The 13,537-nt window shown below is 52.5% G+C and overlaps 1 protein-coding gene across 1 annotated transcript; it reads left to right on the top strand.

Moving 5' to 3' along the window:
- The first annotated feature begins 8,439 nt into the window (after positions 1-8,439).
- MISP3 (MISP family member 3) lies at positions 8,440-10,811 on the top strand. Its single transcript, XM_061150111.1, has 3 exons — positions 8,440-9,597; positions 10,130-10,203; positions 10,444-10,811. The coding sequence occupies exons 1-3, from the start codon at positions 9,036-9,038 to the stop codon at positions 10,453-10,455; spliced, it is 648 nt and encodes a 215-aa protein (XP_061006094.1). The 5' UTR covers positions 8,440-9,035; the 3' UTR covers positions 10,456-10,811.
- Positions 10,812-13,537: the final 2,726 nt, after the last annotated feature.

Genomic DNA, 13,537 nt, shown 5'->3' with positions numbered 1-13,537 from the left:
GCTGCCGGTAGAGGGAGCTCTCCGCCATGGGCCTGCAGGGAGACGGCGGGGGTTGAAGGGGAGCGGGGTTGAGGGGCGGCCGGCTTGGGCTGCGAAAGGAGCCTCCCGGGGGCCCAACCCTCGCAGACCCATCTCTTGAACACCCCTCTTTGAGCCAAGATCCCTGAGCTGCTTGGAAATCAACCAAACCCAGTAATTTTCTCTATTTCCCCTTTGCACCTGGGAGGAGTCAGGGCAGAAGGCAGGGGTCCTGTGATGGGGAGAGAGCCCTGGCCGGGACAGGCTGAGCTAAATCGCTTCTGAGGCTAGACATCACCCCTCTGAGCCTGTTTCCCCATCTGTAAAATGGACCAGAATAGCTTGACCCTTCCTCAGCTTGCAGAGAGAGATTCCCTTTCAGGGAAATATCTATCCATGCAGGAAAAAACTTAGGACTATGTGCCCCCAAAACAGTAGCATAGTTTATTATTAATAGTAATTTTAGGCAATTCCCTGACGGTCCAGTGGTTAGGACTGGGCGCTTACTGCTGAGGGCAGGGATTCAATCCCTGGTTGGGGAACTAAGATCCCACAAGTCAAAAAGAAAAATAATAATAATTTAAATAATTCCCATGACTAATAATGTTTTTAATTAATTATAATAACCATCCCCAGAAGCTTGAATCCCACCAGGCTGGAACATGCTCTGTATTTTTTCCCAAATCCACACCCTCTCTGGACCTTGGCTGTTACCCAGCATCCCTTACATGCGGGTTGAGGGAGGGGGTGAGAGTCTGGGAGAGAAGTGTCCATCTCTCTGTGGACACATGCCATTGCCATGGTAACTCCAGAGCTGCCTCTTCCACTTGCAAGCCACCCTCCCAGGGGGCAAGGATCACCAGGTCACACTGCCTAGTGCTGGACTCCGAACTGGGGGGAGGGGGACTTGCCGTTTAAGGTTTAACCTGCAATTCCCCCATCGTTGTCCACCTCAAAACACCCCGGGGTCCCCAGGTCTCAGCCTCCAGGGCACCCCTAGTCCATTTGGGCTCCCCCTGGAAGCTGGAGACTGGTTGGTACTGCAGTGCACGTCGGGGACAGTCATCGTCACAACTTCCCATCACAGAGATGCACTGGGTGCCAGCTACATGGAGGTGCTTCCAATATCTAGAAGGATATATCTATCTGCATGTTGGCCCTGACACGTCGCCCAGGGTGGGCACAGAGCAAGCCCTTCAAAGATTTATTAATTTGAGCACTAACCTATCAGATGAGTTTAAACCTCATTGCCCAAACTCTGGTGGGGCCTCCCTGATCTTCTCTGGCTTCACCATGAAGGCATAATAGTGAGCTCGCATTTAGCACTTACTATATATAGCTCTCTAAGTGCTCTATGGGGCTTCCGCTAGGCTCCCGCAGCCGTCTCCGCCTCCTCCTCCCTGCCCTGATCTTGAGACACTGTAGTCAACTTTTTGCTGAGTTGACATTCCAACTGACAAGAAAATCAGCCAACCATTAGCCAGTGCACACCACATGCTGGGCACCGTTAAATGCTTTACTCCTAGTAACTCATTTGGGGCTTCCATGATGGCTCAGATGGTAAAGAATCCACCTGCAGTGCGGGAGATCTAGGTTCGATACCTAGGTTGGGAAGATCTGCAGGAGAAGGCAACAGCTACCCACTCCAGGATTCTTGCCTGGAAAATTCCATGGAGAGAGGAGCCTGGCAGGCTACAGTCCATGGGGTTGCAAAGAGTCAGACAGGACTGAGCGCCTTTCAAAAAACTTCTTTAATAACTCATTTAACCCTCTCGACCATCCTAAAAGCTAAGTAGTACTACTGTCCCCATTTTACAGAAAAGGAAACTGAGGCTCTGAGAAGTGGCAGAAGACTTGTCTAATGTCATTGAGTCAGGATTGGAACTCAAGGCTCTTAGAGCCCAAATACTGGGAACACTGTGGAGAAATGGAAGTTCATGCATCTTTATCTTGACAGCCAGGGGACCAGAGATCAGCCTGGGGAGGTGGGTCTTCAATTCCAATTAGGGCAGGATGCTGAAGTTCATGCTTTACAGGGTGTCCTAAAGGAAGCTCAGACCCCCTGCTAATAGGTTTGCCCTGGGGGAGGCTAAAGTCTCCCCTCTGTTCTGCCACGCCCAAGATGTAATCACCCTGCCTCCTCCTTGCTGGGGGGGTGGGGGGAGATCAGATTCCCATTGCTAGGCAACCAGGTTTGTAGTTGGTGAATAATGCAACGGGGAACCCAAAAGAGTGAGGGACCCAATTGGGGTCCCTGGAGGGAGCCCCTTTTCCAGAAGTCTCTACAAACCTCTGGAGCCCCTTCCATCTTCTGACTTTCAAAGGCCTTCACATCTCAAATATTAAAACAATCTGCACACTTTATTCAATGTTGCTTGTCTCTAAATCTTCAGCTTTTTGCCCTGCCAGGGACAGTTGGTGGTCATTTCATTAAGCAGGTAATCATTTCCCTGTTGAAATTCTCTTTTCCAGTTTGGGAGCTGTTAACTTTTTTTCCTGTTGAATTTCAAACATTTCTTCCCACCCCAGACGCCAAAGGATGAATTTAGAGGCGAAATATGAGGGACCCTGACATTCCCCATCCCCCACTCAAGTAATAGCCCCACCCCGCCTCTGGCTGGACTTTGGGCTTGAAGCCTGCCGGTGGAAAATCCCGAAAAAACAAGGGGGTAAGAATTCACATCTCCCACCCGACTTTCGGGGGAGGGGGGCATTGAAGAGGCTCCAGGGTTGGCTGCCAGCTGCCCTTCACTCTTTCTGGCCCCCTTAGGAGAGGCTAGCTGGAGCTCTAAGCAGCAACAACCCCCACCCTGCCGTCCCCCCTTAGGAAGGCCAGCGTCTCCCATGAGCCCCTCCCAGGCCCTGCCCACTGGCCCCCCTGACCCCGGACACTTACATGGGTGTGGCCAGAGACCACACATGGCTCTGCAGGGCCATCTCTGCCCAGAAGCCCACGTTCTGATTTCCGAATTCCAGATCCACCACCCCGGGTGCTTGCCGAAAGGTGCCCCGGAGGCTGTGACTTGGCTGTCGGGAGTTTGGGGGGGGGGTGGGCGCAGCAGGCGGGCACTGGGAGAGCTGGTCCAGCTGGTTTGGGCCAGGAGGCGGGAGACGCCTGGGCCGGGCTGAGGGGGGCTGGGGTCTGGCGGGCAGTTCTGGGGAGGTACTATCAGCTGTCCTGATCAATTATTTACCAGCCACTGGCCTCCTTGCTGCACTCGGCTGCCTCCCGGCAAACACACTCTCACATGCCTGGTCAAGCCTGTGGACTAGGGCTGGGACTCCCTGGCCCCTCAGACAAGGGCACCTTTGCCTGGCACCCTAGACATTCCAAGTCCGGCTGTCCACCAAGGGTAACCTGCCTTCGAACACTGTTGCTTTTACATACTACTGCCCTCCCTTCTTGGACCCTGATCTCTGGGGTGAGGATGGAGGGCTGATCCCACCAGAAGATTCTGGAGACCAGAGCCTGTGCCTCATGAGAACCAGAAGGCTTGAGCTCTGGACAACTCAGGGCAACTTCCTTTCTGGACCTCTGTTTCCCCTTTCGGAAAATGAGAGAATTCAATCAAATTGCCTCCAGGACACTGGATGCCCCTTAGGTTTGATAACTGTTGGGGGAATGTAGTGATGAGAAATGTCTAGAGAACTTCTTACCCAAGTCTTGAAGGTCCCTATTCAATCTTCCCACCATTCTTTTCTTCAAGGAGCAGCGCCCCTTTTCTCAGCTGAACATGTGTTTTATCCAACCATCCTCTTGGGGAAATCATTTCCTACTCTCCAGGGTGGTCTGCTGCAGCCCCCAGCACTCTTGTGGTCAAGCTCTATAGCATGCAGGGTCTTAGTTCACCCCAGCCGACCTGGGATCGCACCCATGGCCCCTACAGTCTTAACCACTGGACCGCCAGGGAAGTCCCCTAGGCCCCTTCCTTGCTTCAGAGGGTCTGCTCCCCATGGAACAAAGGGAATGTGCCCAACTTAATCCTTCCTCCCTGCTCTAGATCCTACTCAGGATGGCCAAAAATTGGCAGAGGAGCGAGGAAAGAGCTTGGGTACATGGGACAGGGTCCCTAAGTACATGTACAAGGCCCCTCATTGTGCAGGACAGACTTGGGGGTGGAAAACAAACGGGGCCAGACTGAGGCCTGGGGTTTTCCTATGCCAAGGACAAAACTCCTAGGGATTCAAAATATTTTCAGTTGAACCTGGTCTTCTATTGGGCTGGTCAAAATGTTCCTTTGGGTTTTTTTTTTTTTTTTCTTTTTTCATAACAACAACCCAAAGATGGTATGGCAAAACCCAAGTGAACTTTTTGGCTAACCCAATATATCCTCCTAAAAGCATATTTGGGGGACTTCCGTGGTGGTTCAGTGGTTAAGAATCCCCCACCTTGCCATGACGGGGACACGAGTTTGATTCCTGGTCTGGAAACTAAGATTTCCCATGCAGTGGGGCAACCAAGCCCACATGCCACAGTGAAAGATCCCACATGAGGCAAGAAGATCTCTTGTGCCACAACTAAGACCCAAGTCAGCCAAGTTTTTTTTTTTTAAATAAAAGTTTTAAAAAATAAAATAAAAGTTTATTTGCCATGATAGAAATAGAGAACACATTTTTAAAAATCAGTTTTTAATTGTGGTAAAATACACAAAACAAAATTTACCATTGGTAGCATTTAGTACATTTGTAATGTTGTGCAACTTGCTACTATCTAGGTCCAGAACCTTTTCATTACCCCAAAAGGAAATTCTGTACCCATTAAACAGGCACTCCCCTCCCAAGCCCCTGGCAACCACTGATCTGCATCTGTCTCTGTAGATTTACCTATTCTGGACATTTTTTTTTAGTCAGTGGACTCATACAATATGTGGCCTATTCTGTTTGGCTTCTTTCACTGAGCATCATTTTTTTCAAAAGAGGAAAGTGTTAGTTGCTGAATAGTGTCTGACTCTTCGTAACCCTATGAACTGTAGCCCACTAGGCTCCTCTGTCCGTGGGGTTTCCCAGGCAAGAATACTGGAGTGGGTTGCCGTTCCTTTCTCCATGTTTTAAAGGTTCATCTGCATTTTAGCTTGAATCAGTGTTTCGTTCCTTTTCATGGCTGAATAATATTCCATTGTATGAATGGATCACATTTTGCTTATCCATTCATTTGTTGATGGACATTTGGGTTGTTCCCACCTTTTGGAGGACAGTGTATATTTTACTTCAATGCTTGTAGCTATTGTAACTGTTAGCTATTTAGATAAACACTTATATAGGGTTCCCTCTATACTCTCGTCCTGGGTTCCACCCTGAGGCAAGATTGTTCTGTTTATAATTGTGTCTGTCTCCTAAACTCAGCGGCAACTTCCAAGTCTAGTTTATTTCTTTGTTCCCAATTTTGGGAACATTCTTTAATAAGTGTTATGTGTCAGGCACTGTTCTAGGCATGAGAGAGTTGGGTGAACATGACAAACAGAAAATGCTGTAATACCACTCACTTTACAGCTGAGGTGGGGGGCAGGCAGAGATAGATAATATACAAATAAAGAAACAAGGTAATTGATGATAACTATAGTATTGTGAAAGTGTTAGTCGCTCAGTTGTGTCTAACTCTTTGTGATTCCATGGACTGTAGCACACCAGGCTCCTCTGTCCATGGCACTCTCCAGGCAAGAATACTAGATTAGGTAGCCATTCCCTTCTCCTGGGGATCTTCCCAACTCAGGGATCAAACCTGGTTCTCCTGCATTGTAGGCAGTCTTTACCATCTGAGCCACAAGGGAAGCCCAACTGTAGTATTGGGTGAATTACAAAAAAAAAAAAAGGCAGGGATAGAGTTATGAAAAAGAGCTGTGTTTGAGCTAGGCTGGGTGATCAGAGACCACTTCTCTGAAGCAGTGACATCTGAATCAAGATCTGAATAGCAGAAACCAGCCATGTACTGAGTCATTCCAAGCAGAGAGAAAGGCCAGTACAAAGGCCCTGGGGGTGGGAATGTAATCGCAGAGTTTGAGGAAAGCATAAAGGTTCAGATGGAGGAGAGATCAAGGGAGACGGTGTCAGGAGATGAGATCTGAGAAGTGGGAAGGGTGTTGAGCCAGGGTAGGAAATTTGGACTTTTCTCCTAAGTTTGTTGGAGAGACATCAGAGGGCAATGAATGGCTGGGAAAAGTGGACGAATTCAGAATATATATTGGAGGCAGAGCAAACAGCAATCCAATATATGAATGGACTGGGGTGGGTAGGGAAAAAAGAGAAATTGAGGCTGAGTTCTACATTTTGGGACATGAAAAACAGCATGAGTGAGTTGCTATATGTAGTAAAGAGAAGTAGAGTTGGGGGGAGACCAAGAATTCAGTTTTGAAAGTGTTCAGTTTGACCTATCTGTTAGACTGGGGACTTGGATAACTCAGAGGAGAAATTAGAGTTAGAGATATAAATTTGGGAGACATCTGCATAGAGATGGTGTTTAAAGTGTGAAATTGGAGTTTGTCAAGGTTTGAGTGTTGGCAGGAAAGACATTGTATACTTAAACTAAGTAATTGATCAGAACTCAATAGAAGGAAATAAAGAAGGCATAGTGCACTGGCTGGATTAGCAACAGCTGGGAGCTCTTACCACCCCATAGCCCTGGAGGGAGAGAGCTGTTTGGAGCTGCTGCCGGCAGTGGAGGGACACAGCCAACAAAGCTTGGAGGAAGAACACATGATCTCTCATTCGCCTCTCTCCCATCAGTCAAACCCAATGGAAGCCAGAGGGGAAAGAATCCACTGATGCAGGTGAACCAGAAATCTGAAAAGGGGCACCTGGGAGGTCAGAGGAAAACCATAAATGGGTAGCGTTCTCCAAGACTAAGGAGCTAGTGGAAAGGAACTCAGGGAAAAGCCAGTGACCAGGTCTGGTAAATGGAGGTCACGGAGATCCTTGGACAGAGAAGGGTCTGTGGTGTGGTGGAACCGAGAGCACGGTATGCATGGCTAGAAGAGAGATGCACATATTCATGTGAAGTCGTTTTTGACTCTGTGACTCTTTGGACGGTATCCTGCCAGGCTCCTCTGTCCATGGGGATTTTTCAGGCAAGCATACTGGAGTGGGTTGCTATTTGCTCCTCCAGGAGATCTTCCTGACCCAGGGGTTGAACCCGTGTCTCCTGTACTGCAGGCGGATTCTTTACCACTGAGCCATCAGGGAAGAAGAGGAATAGGAGATGATAAAGTGGAGAGTCCACTGTAGAGACAACTCATTCCAGAAGTAGAGTCTTCATCGTCAACGCCTCCCAAAGGGGTAAGTACTACCATCCCCATTTTACAGATAAAGAAACTGAGTCTTGGAGAAGGCTGACAACTTGGCTCAGGTTCTCAGTGGGATGAAACCCAGGTGGGCCCAATCCCAATTGGGCCAATAGAGTTAGAGGGAGGAGGGTAGCAGCTTGAGATTGGGATCCAGGAGAGTGGAGTGAGAGGGTGGATAGATAGGGAGTTACCAGGATAGGCAGGGAGTTGCGGGATTATTGGCGATCCTGAGACTGTGTAGCCGCGCCCCCCTCCCCCTTTCTTTAGGGAACTATCTTTTTCACTGGTCATCCCAAAATGGAGGGGGAGGGGGTGGAGGCAGGTTTTGGCGAAAGCCCAGTGGAAGAGAGTGGAAAATGTCCCTGGGAGTAGTTCGCCTGTTCCTGGCATCAATCCTGGCCAAGAACACCACAATCTGACCCCAGCTGCAGGGAGCTACTTCCCCCACAAGCCTGGATACTTCTCTGGGTCTCCCAGTCGCCTGGGCCCAAGGTGACCGCCTTTCCAATCTCAGCCGCTCTTCTGGGCCCTGGGCACGCTGTGTGTGCATGCCTGCCTCGGCCCTCGGTCTGGGAGTGCGCTGGGCAGTGGCCGGCTCGCGGACTTTTCCGGGTGGGGTGAGGGAAGCGCCGTATGGGCCTGGCGCGGGCGCTGGCGCTCGGCTCGGGGAGGGAGACTGGGGCGGTAGGAGAGGCGGTTCCTGGCGCCCCCTCCAGCCCGAACTGTGCGCTGCAGGGGTGGAACTTGAAAGGACAGCCCGGAGGCCGTTGGTGTCGCTGCCAGCCTGCTGACACAGGATTGGCGGGCCAGGCCAGGCCCCGGAAAGATGGTTTCGGAGGACACCCCACCAGAAGACAGTGGTTCAGAGGTTCAGCCAGGCGTGCAGCTGGGTGGGACCAAGACCCCTGATAATGCCGGAGACGTGAGCCTGAAAAGGTGCCAAGGTGGCGCCCATTGAGTGAACACTGCATCTAGACTGGCGCCCCCAGGTAGCAGACTAGGTCTAGGGACGCTCTCTTCTAAAACACCCAATGCCCCGAGCTGACAGGCGGGTCAGTGGACCAAACCCAGTGCCCAGCTGAAGCGCCCCCCCCTCGGGGGCGGGGCCAGGGCGGGGCTCCGAGTCCGGCTGGCAGGTGCAGGGGGCGGTGCCCGGCCCTGCCCCCGAGGGCAGTTCTTGGAGGCCAGGGGCGGGTCAGAGAAGTGGCTCGTGCGGGCGACGCCTTGGAACCAGCGGACGGCAATTGCAACCACAGGTGCTGCGCAGGGCAGGGTGTCCCAGCTCTGGGCATCAAAACTCCAGCGCTGGGAGCTAAGGCTTCCGAGCTGCTCCCAACCCTGGACACCTAAGCCCCTGGGCCTCAGAACGGAGCCCTGGGGTCTTCCGAAGCGCGTGGGCCTGAACCTCCCGGCTTAGATATTGAAATTCCCAAGCCTGCCGCAGAGCTGAATACCGACGTCCCCGTGCCCTACCCAGACCAGGGCGCGGAGACTCCTGAGCAAGAGAGGGAAGTCCTCGGGCCATCAGCGAAGCAGGACGCAGAGCGTCCTGGGCCGACCGCAGCTGGGGGCTTTGAGAGTCCTGGGCAAGGAAGCGACGACCCTGAACCGTCTGAAGCGCCAGGCGCGGGGCTCCTGGAGCAGTGTCTCTCTCAAGGTCCGGAAACCTCCTCTGAGTCGAACTCGGAAGCCCTCCAGTTGCGTTCGGAGACCCCACAACATCCCCGAGAGGAGCCACTCATGGAGACGCCCATCGAGCGCGAAATCCGCCGCAGCTGCGAACGCGAGGAAAGCTTGCGCCGGAGCCGGGGCCTGAGCCCAGGTCGCGCGGGCAGTGAACTCGTCGAACTGCGCGTGCGGCCGGTGCTCAGCCTGCCGGGCCCTAGCCCCGCGCTCCCGCGCGCTTTGGAGCGCGCTCGGGCGGGCGCGCAGATGCAGCGAGACATCGAGCGGGAGGCCTATCGGCAGGCGGCGCTAGCGCGCCCCGAGGTCCCGAAGCAGAGCGCCCGGCCGCCGCCGCAGCCGCTGGGCGAGCTCAAGCGCTTCTTCGAGGCTGGGTGCTACTCCTCACCCGCGGTGGAGGGCAGCGCAGACACGCAGCGGCTGCCCGAGCCCGGAGGCCGGCCGCATTCAGTCGTACAGGGCCGGTGTCCGGTGCTGGCTCGCGCCCCGCCGCCTATCTCACCGTCGCTGCTGGAGCAGGAGGTGCGCGAGGTGAATGAACGCGAGTGGGATTTGCAGCGCCAGCGGCTGAGCCTCTACGGCACCGCCGAGTTCAAGGAGCCCGCGCCCAGCCTAACGGGTAAGCCACCGGCGCCCCAACGCTGGGGATTCCCTGGGCTCCAGCCGCTTTCACCGACTCCCCAACTCCAATGGGCCTCTAATCCTCAGGGTCCCCCTTCCCGGCTCCCGAACTCCCCGGACACCCCTCTCGACTCTCCTCTCTCTGCCCACCCTTTCTGGACTGACCGTCCCTATGCTCCACCCCCACCCCCGTCGAACTCCCAGACCCACCCCACCTAGGCTTGTGGTGGGGGAAGGGAGGAGGATCCCAGATGTCTTTGTCGGGTTCCCAGGGACCCTCCCTGGGTTCTGGCACACCTGGATCTGCCCCTCTGAATTTTCTGGTTCCTACCTCCTCACTGTGGGTTTGTTCGCCTTCCCCCTCCCTGGGGTTCCTCCCTCCTCCCTCGGGACGGAGGCTTCCGTGGGGAGGAGGGGGGTGAACGCCTGTGTGTGTTTAAGGGGCGCGGCCGCTCTCCTTCGTTTTGGCCGCCTCCTGCCGGTAAGGCGTAGGGTGGGGCAATCCCAGCTGAGCGCCCCTTCCTCCGCAGTGAGCAGAGGCGACGGAAAGCTGGCGGTGATCTGGCCTCCTCGCAGAAAGGCTTCGGAGAACGGTCTGGAACAGGTGGGAACTCCTTTCCCCTCCTGCCCCTACCCCAACCCTCTGCATGGGAGAAAACTGGGCTAGCGAAAGGGCTCCCTGGGAAGTCACTGCGCTAGGACCCAAAGTCCGGGGCGTGGCCCGCGGGTGAGGAGGAGGCGGTGGTCGTGGGGCCCATACTGCCCCATCCGGCGCCTGGGTGTCCCCACTCGCGGTGCGCGCGCCGCTAAGACTTGCCTTTGGTCTGGCCCCTCCCCCTGGCAGGAGGAGCCTTGAGGTTCCGGCCTTCTGGAGTCCCAGGAGGAAAGTAACATGCCCCGCAGACCCTCGGGCCCGGGCGCTCAGGAGTGCCCTCCGTATCCGCGGAAGGCCTGGAGAAGGGCCACAGGTCTGCGCCGGGGAAGACGCAATCGATCAGCATCCTTGAACCTGACTTTGTGAAACTGACCAGAATCTTCTATAAAACTGTTAGTCCCCATTGGGAAGCACCGCCACCACCACCGCCAGTAAAACTGCCCAGCCCTTCGCCGCCTAACTGCAAACGGCACTTAGCCTCTCCTTCTGGCCTTGTCTGTTAGAAGACAGGGGTCCTCGGCTGCCCCTACTCCCCAATAAAGCCCTTTCTTTCTGGACAGTGCAGGCTGTTTTCTTCTGGGTTTTCTTCTCCTGGGGTGGGGCAGGAGCGCGGCGAGACGAGGAAGGCCTGACACACACGGGAGGCGCCAGCCGGAATGCATAATGTCCCCTTGTCGCCCGGTTCCGTGGCCGCTGGTCTCCCCCGGCCCTGCCGGGGTCCTAGTGCCCCCTAGCGATGCGGGCGCGAACTGCGGCTTTGGGACAAACGAACTCATGCCCTCCCTTTCCAGATTTCGTCAACTTTTGTTGGTGCCAAACGACGTGCCCCGCGCATGGTGCTGGCTAGACAGAAGTGATAAGAGGTTGTTCCCACCCTGGGGATATAAACAATAGCTACAAAAAAAAAAATGTGGTGTTGGTTGTTCAAGCTCCTTAGCAGGGCATGTAAGGCCATTTATAATCTGCCTAGCAAGTGTAAACCTCAGATGCTTACAGACCCCAGTGTGTGTGTGTTAGCTGCTCAGTCGTTTCCGACTCTTTGAGAGCCCATGGACTGTAGCTCACCAGGCTCCTCAGTCCATAGAATTCTCCAGGCAAGAATACTGAGTGGGTTGCCTCCCAACCCAGGGATGGAACCCGGGTCTCCAAAATTGCACACAGATTCTTTACCATCTTAGCCACCAGGGAAGCCCTTACAGACCCCAGACAGATATTAAAAGGAGGAGAGGGTGTGCTGTAAAACAAAGACCTGGTTTCAACAGGGAGGAGGTAGGGGTTACTTCGTATCACCAGTGCTTTGAGTGAGTGAGCTCAGTGGTGTTAAGTCTCTGTTTTCCAAAAGCAACTGGAGGGAATTCCCTGGCTGTCCAGTGGTTAGGACGTCATGATTTCACTGCCGAAGGAAGACCCTTGTTCAATCCCAGGTTTGGGAACTAAAATCCCACAACCCCTGTGGTGCAGCCGAAAAAATCTAAAACAAAAAACCCAAAAGTAACTGGAAATCATCTTTAAAAGAGAAATCTACTGAACTTTAAAGAATTGTGACTATTTAGAAAACTTTAATTGGTGGGAGGTAAGAGCAGACAGCAAACAATACCTGTTTGCAATAGGGCTTGTGGCTCAGTTGGCAAGCCTTCCTTAACTTCCCTTGGTCCCAAGACTAGGGGTCCAAGGCCTCTGATGGGGTTCAAGATAAGCTGTAAAGCTGCATCAGTGCAGTATATTCTGCAGTTTTAATGTATCAAATTCCTGGAGATACGCTGAGACCCAGAAAAGACTATTTTAGAATCATTGTTTAAACTCCTGGATTTATGCCTGGGTCTAGCTCACACAGCACTGCACCCCAACAGTAGCTCAGCCCAAGGACCCACCCCTGACCCCATCATCAGCACACTGACCACATGCTTGACTGTGACTCTGGGAGGAATGGAGAGAAAGGCAGGAAAGAGCCGGCATTTGTTGTTCAGTCTCTCAGTCATTTCTGACTCTTTGCAACCCCATGGACTGCAACACACCAGGCTTCCCTGTCCTTCACCATCTCCTTGAGCTTGCTCAAACTCATGTCCATTGAGTTGGTGATGCATCCAATCATCTCATCCTCTGTTGTCCCCTTCTCCTGCCTTCAATCTTTCCCAGCATCAGGGTCTTTTCTAATGAGTCAGCTGTTTGCATCAGGGGGCCTAAGTTGCATCAGGGGGCCTAAGTATTGGAGCATCAGTCTTTCCAATGAATATTCAGGATTGATTCCCTTTAGGATTGACTGGTTTGATCTCCTTGCAGTTCGAGGAACTCTCAAGTCTTAAACACCAGAGTTCAGAGCCAGCACTGCCAAGGTGGAAAATGGAAACACCAAGAGCCTGTTTTTAATCCCCTGCAGAGGAGCTAAGAGCTAAGTATGTTGAGTTGACAGAAATTAAGTATAGACCTGGATTCATGAACTTTCTTGCATATTAAAGTTACCTGAGGCATGCTTATGTCAAATAAATCAGCTTCTGATAGAAGCTTTGGAATCAATAAAGCTCCTCAGGTGTTTCTAACATGGAGCCAAATTTGAGAGCCACGAAGTCGATGTAGGCTCGATATAGGTCGATACAAGCTTAAAGTGTGGTGTCTGGATGAGCAACATCAGCATCACTTGGGATCTTGTAAGAAAAAAGTTCCATCCCAGACTTAGTGATCAAACCCTCCAGTGATTCTAAAGCTAGAGAATCATGGGTGTAGACAGTTCCTGAGCAACTACTGGTTATTACTCTCTAAGTTGTGCCTGACTCTTTTACGACCCTATGGACTATGCATTCCACCAGGCTCACCTGTCCATGGGATTTTCCCAGGCAAGAATACTGGAGTGGGTTGCCATTTCCTTCTCCAGGAGATCTTCCCCACTCAGGGATGGAAAACCCTCCCACCATCTCCCCCATTGCATTGGCAGGCAGGTTCTTCATCATTGAGCCACCAGGGCTTCCCTCCTGACCAAAAGGACCCAGGAAATCAAACCTGTTTCCTTCTTCTCCCGGGACTGCCACCACCCACCGGAAATCTAGTTTTAAGTGGCTTGTGGATTTGTCTTAAGGGAAGATAAATTAAAGCTCCATGTGGCTAGTCCAAATTGAGATGTGCTATAAGTGCAAAATACACAGATTTCAAAAACCTAGTACAAAAAAAGGGGGATACCTCAATAATTTCTTTTTTAAAAAATAATTTCTTATATTAATTATATGTTGCAAAAATATTTTGGATATCTGGGGTTAAATAAAAATATCACTAAAAGTCTGGCCTCTTTATT

Source organism: Dama dama, chromosome 9, assembly GCF_033118175.1.
Source record: "Dama dama isolate Ldn47 chromosome 9, ASM3311817v1, whole genome shotgun sequence".
Taxonomy (NCBI): domain Eukaryota; kingdom Metazoa; phylum Chordata; class Mammalia; order Artiodactyla; family Cervidae; genus Dama; species Dama dama.
Note: the sequence above shows the minus strand (reverse complement) of the source record. Positions and strands in the feature narration are given on the sequence as shown.